Source organism: Vulpes vulpes, chromosome 6 (assembly GCF_048418805.1).
Source record: "Vulpes vulpes isolate BD-2025 chromosome 6, VulVul3, whole genome shotgun sequence".
NCBI classification, from domain to species: Eukaryota; Metazoa; Chordata; class Mammalia; order Carnivora; family Canidae; genus Vulpes; species Vulpes vulpes.
The window spans coordinates 64,067,757-64,083,153 of NC_132785.1; the positions used below are offsets into that span (position 1 = coordinate 64,067,757).

General features: G+C 45.7%; 2 protein-coding genes across 2 annotated transcripts in view; both read left to right on the top strand.

Annotated features, from left to right (window-relative positions):
• LOC112909593 (T cell receptor alpha chain MC.7.G5-like) overlaps positions 1-5,474 on the top strand; it is a 122,512-nt gene extending 117,038 nt beyond the window's left edge. The window contains exons 4-7 of the mRNA XM_072761189.1: positions 99-377; positions 954-1,019; positions 1,346-1,477; positions 2,628-5,474. Of these exons, the coding sequence (XP_072617290.1) occupies positions 99-377; positions 954-1,019; positions 1,346-1,476 (476 nt within the window). The 3' untranslated portion in view covers position 1,477; positions 2,628-5,474. The remainder of the gene's footprint in view (positions 1-98; positions 378-953; positions 1,020-1,345; positions 1,478-2,627) is intronic.
• Positions 1-15,397, top strand: part of LOC112909605 (T cell receptor alpha chain MC.7.G5-like) — a 531,968-nt gene that overhangs the window by 442,838 nt on the left and 73,733 nt on the right. The window lies entirely within an intron of this gene.

The following is a 15,397-nucleotide window of genomic DNA, read 5'->3' on the forward strand; positions in this document are numbered from 1 at the left end:
TATAACGTTTGGCCCCAATAGAATTGAGGTAAATACCACTGTTTAGTTCCCATACTTGTGGATAATCATCTTTCAAAATAAATTGCTTACATTTGTAGGAAGCCAGCTTCCTGCCAAACCATCCGTTTTCACCATGAGAAATGGGACAGCTGTTGCTTGCCTGGTGAAGGATTTCTACCCTAAGGCTATAAACATAAGACTTGAATCATCCAAGAAACTAGAAGAGTATGACACTGCAATTGCCATCTCTCCCAGTGGGAAGTACAGTGCTGTCAAGCTTGGTCGGTATGCAGATCCAAATTCAGTGACCTGTTCAGTTGAACACAACAATGAAATTGTGCACTCCACTGACTTTGAGCCAAAGAAAAAACCTTCAGGTAGGTCATATCTAGCTTCAAGAGCCTGGAATTGTAGGGGAGAAAAGTAGAGGGAAAAGGAAGTTAGAGATATAAACTCTTGACAGAGCACTCTCAATATGGCATCATGCTGGAAACAAGACTGAGGACCAGCTATGACCCATCATTGACTTGGAATTGAATTCTGCATCCCTGGCCTGAATCTGATATAAAGGCCATCTTATTTCATCCCCCATCTCTTCTTCACCAATCCCTGCCTCCTTCATACTAATGACTGTCCTACTACTGGACTCTGACTTGAAAATTGATGTACAACCTAATGCAGTGTGAATGCCAAAACAAAGGGCAGCCCAGCCTATCATGAGATTGAGAATCCTAGTTCTTCTTATGAATTAGAGGCATAGCTGAATGCAGGCCTCATAGTATAACAAAAAAATCCCAGAATGGGAAGAATGTTGGCTATGTGAATAGCTGCCTGACCTTAACCAAGTCATAACACCTCAGTTTTCTTACTCAAAATCTCCTTCACTTTGATACCTGAAATCCTTTGAGCCTCTTGGTTGCCAGTGAATCCCTGACCACTGCTGTTTGTTCCAGGTAATACAAAACCAACAGAACCTGCAAACGTGGAGCAAATGTCAGAGAGCTTCTATGCGCCCAAAGGTTAGTTGAAATCAAGGGTCAACTTCGAAACTGAAGGTTAAAGCAAACTCTGTCATTGTCAGATGAGGCCAAAAGTCACCAGCTTTCAAAAGAAAACCAAAACCAGACCTGAGCCCAGTCGGTTCCCTGAGTCTCTCAACAGCTTGTGCGACTGCGAGTGAACAGTAGCCTAGGGTCCCGGAGGGCTCTCAGGCATCAAGCTGGGCTTACGGACCTGGCAGATTTCTGGTGCTTCGGGGCAGGCTGGTTGTCAGTGTTCCAATAAGTTCTGGAAAGGAACTTAGTCTCTTGCTAAATCCAACATCTTTACTCTTGTTCATCCACAGTTCATCACAGTTCCGAGTTCACAACTGGAACAGTGAACATGCTGTCCCTCACAGTGTTGGGGCTCCGGATGGTGTTTGCCAAGAGTCTTGCCATCAATTTTGTCTTGACTGCCAAGTTATTTTTCTTTTAAGGTAAGAATTATCTGCTTTTTATTCCTACCTCCACTCAAACTATGCTACACTGGGAGAAAAGGAATTTAGGAATGTACAAAGCCAAGAAGCCTTGAGAAGGGAAAACACATAGAGACATATGATTTAATAAGGTGGGCCACCTCAGATGTTCAGCATAATGCCCCATCTCTTATTATCCTCTTATTTCATCAAAATGTATTGTGTAGTATAATGTAATACCAGCCAATAATCCCCACCTCTTACCCAGGAGCTAAAAAATAAGGAAGCTAAGTAAGGAGAAATAGTTTTCTTTATTCACTATTTTGTTTATCTGGCCACGGGGCCATGGGCTATTTGCAAGGCCATCAGTAAAGCTTCATTCAAAGAATTTCAGAATATGCCTTTGCCTACACAAAGGGGACACCAGCTCCCATTCCTTTGGCACTCCAATGTGTAGACCATCCCATCTTTGGGATGAACCTCTACCTCCACTAGTAGTGACCAACCCACTCACTGCTAGCTACTCAAGATGCATACAGAATCACAGCTGAGACATTAATTATTTGCTTGCTACCTGCATTCCTTCTTCAGGTAATCTCAGATGCCAAGTTCAGACTGGGGAGGAGGTTTGCCTACAAAGCCCCTTCTCCTATATCCTCATTCACTCCTCAGTCCCAACTCTTGATCTAGTGACAACTCTGGATTTCGAGTGCAAGCCTGATTCATTCCATCCTGAAAACATGTCCAGTCATTTCTAAATGGGTGACTGGTTTCCAGTAGCCCCAAGGACACAGGCGCTGTGCCTCTATACAAAGAGCACTACACTAGGAGTCAGAAGATGTGGGTTTTCAGCCTGACCTTGTCACTATGCTACTCTAGCCTGGTTGCTCCACCTCTTCGGGCCTGAGTTTTTGCACTCACAAAACAAAGGAGCTATGACTGAGGAGAGCAAATAGGTTGGCTGGCTTATGCCAACACTCATAAGCTAGTACTGACCAGCTGAATTATGGCCATGTGTAGAAGGGAACCATGCCACCATAGACTAGTGATGTCTGCAATGATACAGGCATGGCAAGTACTGGCCAGCCCCAGATGACATGAGTATTACTATTCCGTCTGGCAGTGATGGTCTGTGATCTATGTCGCTCTGACAATTGTCCTTCACTTGCAGGCTGACTGGTATGCGAAGGCTTGATTATGAGACTCTTGCGTTATGTCTTCACAAAAGCCTACAGAGGACCTGGCTCCTAGGCTTCTGACTTCTTGGTGATTCAAGTTGACCTGTCCCAGCCTTGCTTGAATGGCTGCTACCCAAACCAGTTTTCCTTCGAAGACAACAAATCCAGCTCATTTTCCAGCCTGGTGGAAAGACAAAAGTCCTAGGGAGTAGGGGGTTTATGGTCCTAACTGCTTTATATGCTGCTTTATAAAGAGATACAGGACTCATTTTCTTTTTATTTCTACAACTGATATACTTTGAAAAAGGTGGTTTGTTTCTTTGACTTTCTTCAGAAGTAGAAAGTGAAAGTGGGATCCAACAGATTCCCAGCTCCATGCTCCCCGAAGAAAATAAATCCTGGGGGATAGAGAGCAGATGCCCTTTACCTAACATGAATGGCTCTGCTCAGCCCAGCACCAGGTTTGCCCTTAGCTGGCCACAAAAGCATTTTCTGCTTTTCCTAGTACTTTACAAACAAAATTACATTTGACTTCTCATGCAGCCAATGGGGTTTCTAAAACCTCATTTAAATACTCTCCAAGCTATTAGCAAAGATCAGAGTAAAATACAGAGAAAATGTACTTCTTTGTATTAAATGATTTCACAAACATGAATGGAGTCCCTCTAAGTTCTAGGCAATGTGCCAAGGGTGCAAAGGGAGTTAAGACATGGGCCTATTTTCAAGCAACTAACTGTGCAAGTGTTTCGTGAGGGAGGGGAATAGGAATGAGACCCCTTGATTTTGGCTGTAAAAACATTATCTTTACCAGGTTTTGCCTGCCTATCTGTGTACGGGGCATTTGAGGTCAGGCAACGCTGATTCTTGCCTGCCCCATGCTGTCGATGGTTCTCTGCCCTTCCCAGTGCTGTTCTCTGTTGCATTTATTAAAGTGCACTGAGTGGGCCTTGCGTCTAGTTTTACTCATAACACACCACCGCAGGGGGAAAGTGGGTGCTGTGAACTTACTATTAGGCAGGCAAAAGCCAAACTGAGCTTATAGGTCACACCGCAGCTTCCTGGGTCCCAGGCCTGCAGGCTCCCGCCCAGGGACCCTGCCTCGGGGACCCTGGGTGTCCTACTGTTGCTGCTAACCCCTCTGTGGCCTCTGTTACTCCCACCTCAGCAAGACCGCAGCTTTTCCCAGGTGCACCCACTCAGATAGCAGAGTCCTTGCAACTTAGCAGTGTGTTTTCCTCAGCACCCAGGGTGCTAACTAGGGTATCAAAAGGGGGCTTATGAGGTCACAAGTAAAAGGGCAAATGCTCACCAAGTCCCCTGCCATCGCCATCTGCACTCCCATGTTATGTCTTCATAGCCCAAAGCAAAGAAAGGAACGGTAGCTCTCTGAGTCATGGGGCTTAGGACCATCTAGGTGGATAAGCAAGTCCATCCAGGAAAAAAAAAAAATCATTAAGAGTCCCTACAACTACGTCTTGTATATGGAAAGAAAACTGCTTTCCAAACCATTCCCATTTGTTACCTTGGGTAACATTAGCATGTTTCTCTAAGTGGCTAAGAAAAAAAAAGTCACATCCTCATTTTTCAGACGGATAAAATATCCCCCCCAAAAAAAGGTAATGTACCCGGTCCAAAGTCCTTCGGTGAGACAAGGACATGTCTATGAGCAGCACCACGTTATCAAGAGTGCCAGCCCAAGTTTTCTTCTGCAAGAGCACACTGCATCCCCAAGACAAGGGCAAGGTGTCGATTTGATTTCAGCTAGACTGGACTTCAGGATTATCCTATATTTAGCATATAAATGAGCCACCCTCTGGTCCACTTTGGTGGTTTAAAAAACAAAAAAATCATAGCTTATCACAGGATCTCAAATTTCCTCCACCTAAAGGAGCCTTCAGAAAAGATTAATGCCAGGAGCTGGGGGAGAGGAGTGTGCTGACTGTGGCTGTCTTCAGGTCTGGGGGGGCATCATACTGTGGATTCTAGTTTTCCAGAACTTTCACATACAGCACCTCGTTTAAGTCCACAACAACCCTGAGGGAGTCCTCCAGAAGGCTGCTACACACACTCAGTCATAGGCAGAACAGAGACTCCGAAGGCTGAGTCAGGTGCACACACCCTTTTGCTCCCTCACTCTTGTTTTCTACGTTCCTCTCTATACAGTGACTGCTCTTCACTCACCTGTCTTGAAGCCCAGATAAACTGCTGCCAGAGCACCTACTGATAAAGCCTGCTAGGGTGCAGCTACCAGGGAGAGCCCTAAAAGTGCAGCATCCCACCTTGGCTCTGTCATTTACCAGGTCTCTGACCTTGGGAATGAATGTGCCTCACTTCTCTGGGCTCCAGTGCTTTTCCTATAAAATCATAGCTAAGACTTCTACTCTCTCCAAGGTTGTATCTCATAATTGTAAGAGTTCAACAAAAATGAAGAAAAGAGGGACCCATGCCCAGGGCCTAGAATATATCTTTTTTGACCCTAGTTGGCCTATAGTTGACCATAGTTGGTTTCCTCTGGAGATGATTATCTTCCTTGGAGACACCATAGAGCTCCAAATTCAGGGACTTTGAAGCTGGGGTTCTGGGAATCACAGACAACTTTCTGGCAGGAGCTCCATGCTCTTCAGTGAAAGAAAAATATTCTCCAAATAATGTAAGTAAAATGGCAGTGTCAAACAGCATTCAGGAAAAATAAGGTGGCTGTACAAGAAGAAAAAAAAAGGTGAATTGGGGAAACATTTTTGAAGTAAATAACTTTGTGTCTAATTTTAAGCCTTAGAAAACAGACCAATTCACAATAATGGATAAATGGTGGAGACTAAAATAAAGACCCTCCTGATGAACTCTCCTTAGCCTGGCCCTTCACCTGCCCCACCATCCTGATATCTTCATAGGACTCAGCACATACTTGTCAGGCCCTGCTCTCTCAGGCATGAGTGGCCTGAGCACCTGGGGATACAAAGATGAGACTTCTTCAGACATACCGCTCCCCCTCTACCACCACCAGGGCCCATTGAGTCAGAAGGTGGGAGGTGCTCTGCTTCATCTGAAACCAGAGCTGGCTTTTTTTTATTCAGCAGATACATTAGGGCACCTCTAAAGGCCAGGCTGGAACACAAAATAATTAGGAAGAAGGATCCCGTGTCTGATGAAGTAAGCTGCCGTGGTTGCTATTTGAAGTTGTGCTAGGGGTTTAAGTTCAGACGTCCTGGACAACTGTGTCACTGTGGGTATCTATGGCACAGTAGTAAGTGGCACTGTCTTCAGGCTCCACCTGGGAGATCACCAAGTGGAAGGTTTTCTGGGACTGATTATGTAGTACAGAAAATCGACCCTGAGTAAAATCTGCATTTCTGGATCGAGTGTTATCCCTGTAAAGGATAAACTGAAAGGAATGATCTGACCTTATTCGGTACCAGTACAAATCTGGGTTTGAATATAAAGTGTCGTAAGTGCAGAGCAGTGTCACCTTACTGCCACTTGCCACCATCTGTTCCAGGGAGCTCTGGATCACTTGCTCACACAGCACACCCTTGTCTGTGAAGAGAAGAAATAGAATATAGTGAAGTCCTGTGCTCCATGGGCACTGGGTCCCCTGCGGGCCCACCCAGAGGGAACTCAGTGGGCAAAGGCAGGAGGAAGACACAGAGATGAAAGTCAAAGGCAGAGATATAACTGGAAAACCAAGTGTAGAGAGAAACAGGCCAAGTGTTTCAAGTCAAGAGAAAGGGAAACAGGGTTGTAGGACAAGAGGAATGTACACAAATGAGTATACTCACAAAAAAGCAAAAGGCTAAAGCCCACAAGAAAAATCATCTTCTCTTCCTAGCAGGGCAGAGGCTGAAGAATAAAGTGGGGTCCCTGAGTCTCTGAGACCATCTCACGGCTTCTGGTGGGAGGAGGTGGGAGGGAATAGGAGCAGGCAGGCAGCCCTGACAGTCACATGACTGGATGAGCTGTAACTCTCTGAGGCAAATGCTTCCCACCAAGAAACTGTTGTTGTTATTGTGATTTTGGTTCTCAATCCATCTTGAACTAATCCTTTTATGAAACACAAAGAAAATAAAAATTACTTAAACACACACACGCACACACACAGAAATAGACCTGCAAGCCCAATGATCACGTGCTTAGACATCCAATTGCTATACGAGAGGCTTACCCTCCATTCCTGTATCCTCGGGCCACAGACAAGGTACCAGTCCAGGATCACACAGCACCCAGCACAGCTGCACTGGTACTCAATAAATGGCATTTGGGGGGCACCTGGGTGGCTCAGTGGTTGAGCATCTGCCTTCGGCCCAGGTCGTGACCCCAGGGTCCTGGGATCAAGTCCTGCATCAGGCTCCCTGCGTGGAGCCTGCTTCTCCCTCCCTGTGTTTCTGCCTCTCTCTGTGTCTCTCATGAGGCAATAAATAAAATCTTTTTTAAAAAAATTGATTCTGAAATCTCTCCTAGCCCTAAATTCTAGAAATCTTCTATTTCTAATGCCTGGGGGCATACCCTGCCCCCAAGAGTGCTTACTGCACGTCACACAGTGTGACTTCCCATCTCTCAGTAGGCCCTTTGCAGCACATGCTTAGCTCCAGCTGGCAAATTCTCCCCCGAAGCAGAGCTGCCCACAGTGGGCCTGGGGTGGGGGTGGGGGGTGCTGTGAGTGGTTTACAAGCTCACTGGGCTAGTGCTCAGTGTGGCCACCGTAGCCACAGTGGCTGGCATGCCTGAAAGCAGCCCTTCCAGCCACCTGCCAGACAAATATCATTATCTGTGTAAGTCAGGACATGACAACAATGGGAAGGCGCTGACCTGAGAAAGAGAGGACCGACTACTTCACCCCTCCACATCCAGCAGCATTTGGAGGAATGTTTATAGGAGTCTCTTTTTCCCTTTCCCTGTGTCTGACTCATCAGTGAGTCCTGTTGGTTCTGCCATGAAATATTTGTCCAGGTTCTCAATCTCCACCGCCGCCACCTCCCACAAACACCACCGTCTCTTGTCAGGACCACTGCAGTCACCCCCTAACTGGTCCTCTTGCTTCTGCTCTTCTCCCTGGACAATCTATTCTCCAGGTTATGGAATGTAAATCAGACAATGGCAGCTGGATCTCCTTTCCTACAAATGGTCCATCAACTGCCTCCTGTCCAACCTCACACACACACACACACACACACACACACACACACACACGTGCTCCATAATGCCAGTTCCATGAGGGCAAAGGCCGCTCATCTCTTCCCTGATATACCCCCAGCACTTAGGATTGTGTCTGATACAGAATCGACAATCAAGTATTTGTAGAATAAAGGAATGCAACTTTCTTCATTTAAAAACACTTTTAAAATCCACTGATGTGGAGCAGTTCTCTGGATTTAACAAATATAAATGCAGGACACCCAGTCGAGTTCACATTGCAAAAGAACAATAAAACACTTTTAGTGACATTTGGGATGCATTTATACTAAAAAGGTATTCATTATTTATCTGCAATCCAAATTCTGCTGGACACCCTGTATTCCATCTAACAGCCCCAGGCCTGGAGAATAAGGAAAGTGAACACAGGGCAGCCAGAATAAGTCCCCCCATGAGTAGCCCCAGATCCCAGGAGCAAGAAGAGGATGGTTCAGTGACCCCGCTGCCAGGGCCTGCACTGCCGCCTGCTGGCTGGGGTCCCCTCCACAGGAACCCAGCCCCCTGCTGGCACGAAGACCAGCTCAGGGCCACCGGTCTCCAATATCCATCAGTCTGCCAGTCCCCACCCAGCATCCGGCGTCTGTCTCTCCCCAAAAGGTATTATCAGCAGCCTTGATATTTATAAGAGAACCAAGTGTTCCCTTCCCGGTGTAGACAGTAACGATTTTCCAATGAAGCTGCAACGCTCTTCTGACTGCCCAAAGTCAGTTCCAACCTGACCACACCCAAGAACAGAGAAGAGGGCTTCAGATACCCTAGCACAGAGGGATGCCCCTCGCCGGAATGCTTCACCCGGACCTGAGACTTTCGGGATGATCATAGTCATAGTCATGACCCTCCCCACCAGCGGGTCCTTCCAACAGTCCTTGAAAAGCATCCCTTCCGGAAGAGCCCTTCTCAGAACAGCAGTGCAGTATCACAATGAAGAATGAAATTCTGTCACAGAAACAGAGGAGAGCAGTTGTCACCAGGGGGCTGGGGCAGGAGGCACAGCAAGACGTTGGCCCAAGGGTACAAACCACCAGTCAGAAGATGAATGAGTTCTGGGAATCTAATGTACAGCCTGGTGATTATAGTTTGTAATACTGTATTACATACTTGAAAGTTGCTAAGGAAGCAGATCTTCAATGTTCTCTTGGGGGACCAGGGAGGCGCAGTCGGTTACGCATCCGACTCTTGGTTTCAGCTCAAGTCCTGGTCTCAGGGTCCTGGGACCAAGCCCTGCATCAGGCTCCTCACTCAGTGTGGAGTCTGCTTAAGATTCCCTTCTCTCTCTGCCCCTCCCACCTTGCTTTCATGCACTTTCTCTCTCAAATAAATAAATAAAATATTTTTTAAAAAAGATTTTAAATGTTCCACCACAAAAAAAGAAGTGGTAATTATGTCATGTGATAAAGGTGCCAGCTTACACTATGGTGGTAATCATTTTGCAATATATAAGTGCATCAAATCAAAGGTTTTACACCTTAAATGTGCACAATGTTACATCAGTCATATCTCAACAAAGCTGGAAAAAAATTTTAATGTTTTCTTAAATTTATTCATCAGAGACAGAGACGCAGAGACATAGGCAGAGGGAGAAGCAGGCTCTCCCCTGGGACTCCAGGATCACGACCTCAGTGGAAGGCAGATGCTCAAGGACTGAGTCACCCAGGTGCCCCTATGTTTTGATTTTAAATTAAAAAAAAAAAAAGAGAAGTGGAGTCCTGGAGTCAGGTGCTTAGGATCATCCAGCTCCAGCATTTATTTGTTCTATGACCTTAAGCATGACCTGACCCCTCCAAGCTTCAATTTCTCCATTGTAAAATGGAGGTGACAATACTAGCTTTTTCACAAGATTGCTGGAAAATTAAATAAAGTAACATATGCAAAACATCCAGCAAATGATCTAAGATTGGCTTTTGTTGTCGCTCTTGCAGTTATTAAATAGACTGATGGATATAGTTCCCGAGAGCATTATTCTCATAAAAGGTACTTACAGAAAAGATGCTGAGTTAATCTAAAAATAGAAAGTTGTGAAATCTGGCAAAAGTCACGTTGTACCAATTAATAGCCAAAAACAAAACAAAAAAAAGTGTCCCACATCTCTAATTTTCTGTCCATTATGTGAGCGCGTCCTAGAGCTCCACGCTTTCTGGAGCCCTGGGCTAGCAGTGCTCTTCCCAGATCCCGAAGAGCAGGGGAAGCATGAGAAATGAGCCTTCTAACCCAGCTCCCATGCTTTCTAAAAGTTGTAACAGACTTATTCACGAGAGGCCACAATGTGCAGCCTAGTATGGTCAAGTGACCCCCAACGTTTCAGGATAAGAGAGACTCAGGAGCTAATGACCTATTACAGACTACGGGCTCTTGAATTTCTCTATCGCAGCCCCTTTAAACCCCTGATGCCTGTAGCCTGAGCAGCTCCCCAAAGCTCTAAGTGCCCCAGACTGCCTTTCCTCAGCCTGAAATGATCCCTCAAGAGACACCCTCGGATCTGGCAGGGTCCCTGGCGGGAATCGGGAAACAAGGCCATTCTCATCCCACAGCTTAGCTCTGGTCACCGCCCTCGCTCAAAAAAAAGACTTTTCTCTTCCTAGAGGAGGCGGGCAGCTCTGTTTTTGACCTTGCAGCGCCCTCTGCTGCTCCAATTAGCCCATCTCCATAATTAGGTCACATGGGATGTCGACCTAAAACAGGTCAGAGGAGGAAAATACTTTGTTCACATCTTAAGTCAAAACTGCTGCTTCTGTTCTCGGTCCCCTTTCACCCCCTAGAGCTGCAGCTGCTTCTCTGTTGGCCTGTTCTCCCCAGTCACCGAAACAGGACGATCTTTAAGGATATAAGACAGCACCCTAAGAGGGTAGATAGGCATCTCCCTGCCAACAAAAAGCCTAGTGCAGCAGTAGAGGACATGGGGCAATTTCCTTGGGTGAATCTGGACAAACGTATCTCTTTTTATGAAAGAATAGAAATGTGATTAAAAGGAAAAGCTTAGAAGCCTCTGAATGTGTGCTGATGGGGGTTCAATAGTCTAGAGAAAGGGTTTTTCTATCACTCTCTTCCTGTGCCACATTCCATTCCAACACCCCCAGGGCAGACCTGGGCTAATGGATAACAAGAAGCTTGCCAAGCAGGAATTGAGGTCCTGCAGGTGTCTTTCACCCCCAGGCAGGGGGTCCCCCAGGACCTCCGTTTTGGGAAGGATCTCGCTAAGGCCCTTTGGGCAAGAACAGGCATGAAGCGTTCCACCATGATTCGTTGCTCAAAGCCAGCATTTGAAGGAGAGCTGTGAGGAAGAAATGAAATTGTGGTGCTGCTGTTGCCTCATCTGGAGCAGCCTGTGGAAAGAAGGGTGGTGGCCCAACCAGGTCAGTGACACCTTTTTGTATTGGGGTGGTGTGGGACCCGACTATTGACAACCAGGTTTCTCAAGCCTTCTGTGGGGGCTTCTCTGCAATCATTCCCTAGGGTGAGGAGGGCAGACAGATTATATCTGACTGGCCAGTGGTAGTGGCTCTCTGGAGCATTCTGTTAAGGATTGTGAGGCCACCTGCAGACTCAGAGCAGAAGAGTGATGCGTCTATTAGCAATATCTGCCATGGGAGCAGGAGCAGGAGGTAACACCGCACAGTTTTGTATTTGCCACCCTGCTCTAGATGTCATTCCTGTAATGAGCCCCACAGAGAAAGGATAATCAGAGCCAACTTTCTGTTGGATTATCCTTCTGGTAAAGGGCAAATTTTTAAATCTCTATCTTCCCTTTGGCTTCCCTGAAATCTCATAGATCATTTCCCCTATTATCAATTGCTGGTGCCTGCAGCCTAAGAATTTTTTTTTTAATTAATGAATTAAGATGTTCTCTATCTCTCTTGAAATCACAAACTATGTGCCAAAATCAAACACCTCCCTTGTATGTTTTACCCACTGTTTAACAGAGATAACCATACCAGGACTGGTCAGAGAGCCATGAGGGACAGAGATTACCTAGGGAAGATCCTTATTCTCCTGTGTCACAGGAAGAGAGCAGCAGAGGCAGGACCAGGACTCAGGAGTCCTGAATTTTAGCCCTAGCTCTGCCTCTACCTACCTACATGACCTTGAGCAAATTTAGCTCTCAGGGCTTCAGCTTCTTCATCTTTAAAATGAGGGCGTTGGCCCAGGCAGTCACTAAGTTCCCTTCCAGGTCTCATATTCTAGAATACTAATGTATGAAGCTACAGAGCTGACCTAGGAGAGTCACTAGTTTATACTCCTCCATGTGTGTTGCTTGAGCTCCTCATTGCTCAGCGAGGGGAAAAAGTAAAGCATGCTTCTTCATGGGGGATAGCATAATTTCTTGACTCAATATGTGTGATTCATCAAGCCTGGAGGTTCAGGCCCAGATGCCAACTTGGAATCCAGTTATTATTGCATCTGGGGAGAGAGAAAGTGCTGAAAACAGCCTTTGGAAGAAACATCAATTTGGAAAAAAAAAAAAAAAAGAGGAGGAGGTGGAGGCAGCTCTGCATAGTGTGATAACATTTTGATATCTTATTTATCATCTTCATCCCTGAAATCTACTCTTCCCCCTGCTGTCTCTGCTGTGAAAGAGGGAAGGAGGGCAGACCTTCCCCAGGGAAGATGGAGCACCCACGGAGGACAGGCAGGTGTCTCAGTCTATGAGGAAACAGAACAAAGTTGACGCCACATGCCTTTCAACCGTGCTGATGCTTCTGGTTTTTGTAAAGGTGCTCACCTCCGTGGGAAAAGGGTTCATAGGAAACTGACATTTAGAACCAAGACTAAAAGAATTGTGAAACTCAGCAAGTAATATCTGGCAGAATTAATTTTTTTTCATCTGGAAATTGTCAGAGAGATAATCAAGTGTTCCTCGAGGAATAAGAACAAAAGATGAAAGTTTAATACAATTCAATTTAACAAACATTTATTAAGTGCCCAGAGTTTTTCCCAGGGATCATCTGGGCCAGTTTCTGAAAAGATCTGACCAATGCCCTAAGGGAGGAGGAAGGTTTTATCAATGGGTCAGAGACTGGATGAACAAGGACAACAGATTTACCTTTGAGACCCAGACACAGTTGAATATGGTCCTGAGTAAGTAGCTGAGCTTCAGAAGGGGGGAAAAAATGTGCACAATAGCTTGGAAAATCTAAAACACGAGGTAATCAAAAATGTTATTTTATGATAGGCTTTAGCATGTAGTTCATTATTTTGTAGGGCAAGTTTACTTTCCCAGTTGTAAGTTATCTTGAGCTGATCTATAAAGTCTACAGGGGAAAAGCTTTTCAAGAATTTTACATTTCTGAAATTAGGCTCCCAGCAGTCAACATAGGAAAAGTGGTACATTTTTGTTTTTCCGATAATGAAAAAGAGGAGCCTGGCATCCCTCCTATACTTGATGCCCAAGGGAGACTCCCTTCCTGCTGGAGGTCAGAACCAGCAGTGAACCACTAGGCGATTCTGGTTCTTATAGAGCCTGACAATAGGGTGGGCAACAAAGAACAGCCTGCTAGGTGTTCAGAATAAGGGGGTCCCAGCTGCCCGTGAAGCCAGAGAAGAGCTTTGAGCCATCCTGACCTGCTCAGTCCTGCCCTCCTCAAGGCCTGAGTCCTGGACTGCACTAGTAGGACAGGGCAACCCGAAATGACCTCATTACGTATTGTGCCCCTAATTACACTAGAGACAGGTCTCAGAACAGAAGTGGTAAGTTCACCCTAGGAGGGACTTCTGGTAAAGGGCCCAGGCACTGTGTGAAGACCCTAAGAAACCCCACTTCGGGAAGGGGGTTCAATTCTTTGTAGGCTTGGGTAAGTACCCTCCATTTTGTGTCAGCATCAAACCCCCTCAATACCCAACACCTGGCCATCAGATAGCCGAAAGTCTCAGCTAGATGATGAATTCCCTTATCCTGTGGGAAAAAGCTGTAAAGATCAAACCACCTTTCCTGTGGGTAAGCAGGAGCCTGTAGTTTATGTAAAGGCGCCAGCTCCTGTGGGAAGGAAGGAGACAGGAAATTTACATCTGGAACCAGGACTCCAGTGAGAGTGAAACTTAGGAAGTACTAGCTTTGCACCAGAGGTGTTGGTTTATTTGGTTTGTTTCTGAATTATCTGGAAGCTCCAAAGAAAGAACACTTCTCCCCTGAGGATTCGGTTCCAAACTCCTGACTTCAAACTTCTAAAAAGATTAAATGTTAAGGCAGATGGTAGGCCTGGAAAACTTTATTTCCCTATATAATAACTAGACACCTACCTTGCTTATTTATTCTGTTTAGGAAGTGGGCAGGAGGACTAGACACCCTTGGGCAGGGCTGTGGGGAGGATTGCACAGCATTTTTAGATAAATCCAGAGAATCAAATCAAAAACTATTAGCTCAGAAAGCCCTTAAAGACCATCTAACTCACTGCTTTAATTTTGCAAATAAGGACAGGGAAACTCAGAGAGGTTGTTGTAAACTTGCTCAGGGTCACACAGCTGAGCCTGGTCCAGGGCAAAGCCAAGACAGCCCATAGCTCTGACCCGGCCTGACCCAAGGGAGAAAAAAACATCTTGGTCTTTGGCCATAGTAGTGCCATTTGCGCCCCAGACATTCTTTCTCCAAGACTTAATGGACTTGAAACAGAACCTCAAAGTGTCAAAGGGAGGTAAAATCATTGCCTGTCTATTGCGGATGAAGTAAGAACAATAGCTGAACTCGATATTTGGAGAAAGGCTCAGCCATCTAGACTCTGGGGCAGAGGTAGAAAAAGTCAAAATGAAAATGCTGGTCTTGTCTTCAGACAATGACTATGACCATCAAACATCTACCTAAAAATACTGCAGAGCTAATTTCTTTCCCAGTGGGAGTTTATATTCTATGAGAGATTGCACCCAACAATGCAATTGCTTTGGGCCACAGAATATGTATACAGAATTGGCTTGCTAAGCCTTCTGGTGTCTTAAAGTGGCAATCATATCCCTGGATATCTCCCTCAGCCCTGAAGCCCTGGGCTACCAGAAAGAAACATACCGTCACCCTACCCTGTCCTAAAGATGTGGAGGTTAAAGAAGTTAGTTATCACTTAGTTCTTGGGAAGCTCTGCAAAGCTGAGTTCATTAAGTTGATGCCACAGGTTTTTGCAAAGGCCCTCAGCATAGTGTTCAACAAGCCAGTGGTTTTCAAATGACATTTGGGAAAGGAACTCTGCTCACGGTGAATCTTGGTAAGTGGAGGAGAGCACTGAATCCTCTTTTTAAACGTGCTTTGAGATCAACTTTTGACTCCATCTAAAGAAGATGTGGCTTGTTGGCCCATCTCTGCTCATATTGAAGTCCTGCCTGGCTAGAGGCTGCCCTCTCCACATTCCCTGAAACAGTCCGACCATGAAGTGACACCCACGCAGCTAGACGCAGCTTTTACTAATTCTCACAAAATCACTTAACCCTTTCATCAAACTGCTCGGCGGCTCCTTTGTTGCCCTCAAAGCTCTGCCAGTCTATCAGTTAGGGGAAAACAGGTCATTTTTAAGTCATGGTGAAAGGAGAATGTTGACATGTGTTTGGCTTCTGGGAAGAAAAATACCGACGATCTCTTACTTGCTTTCTATGTATTAGGCAA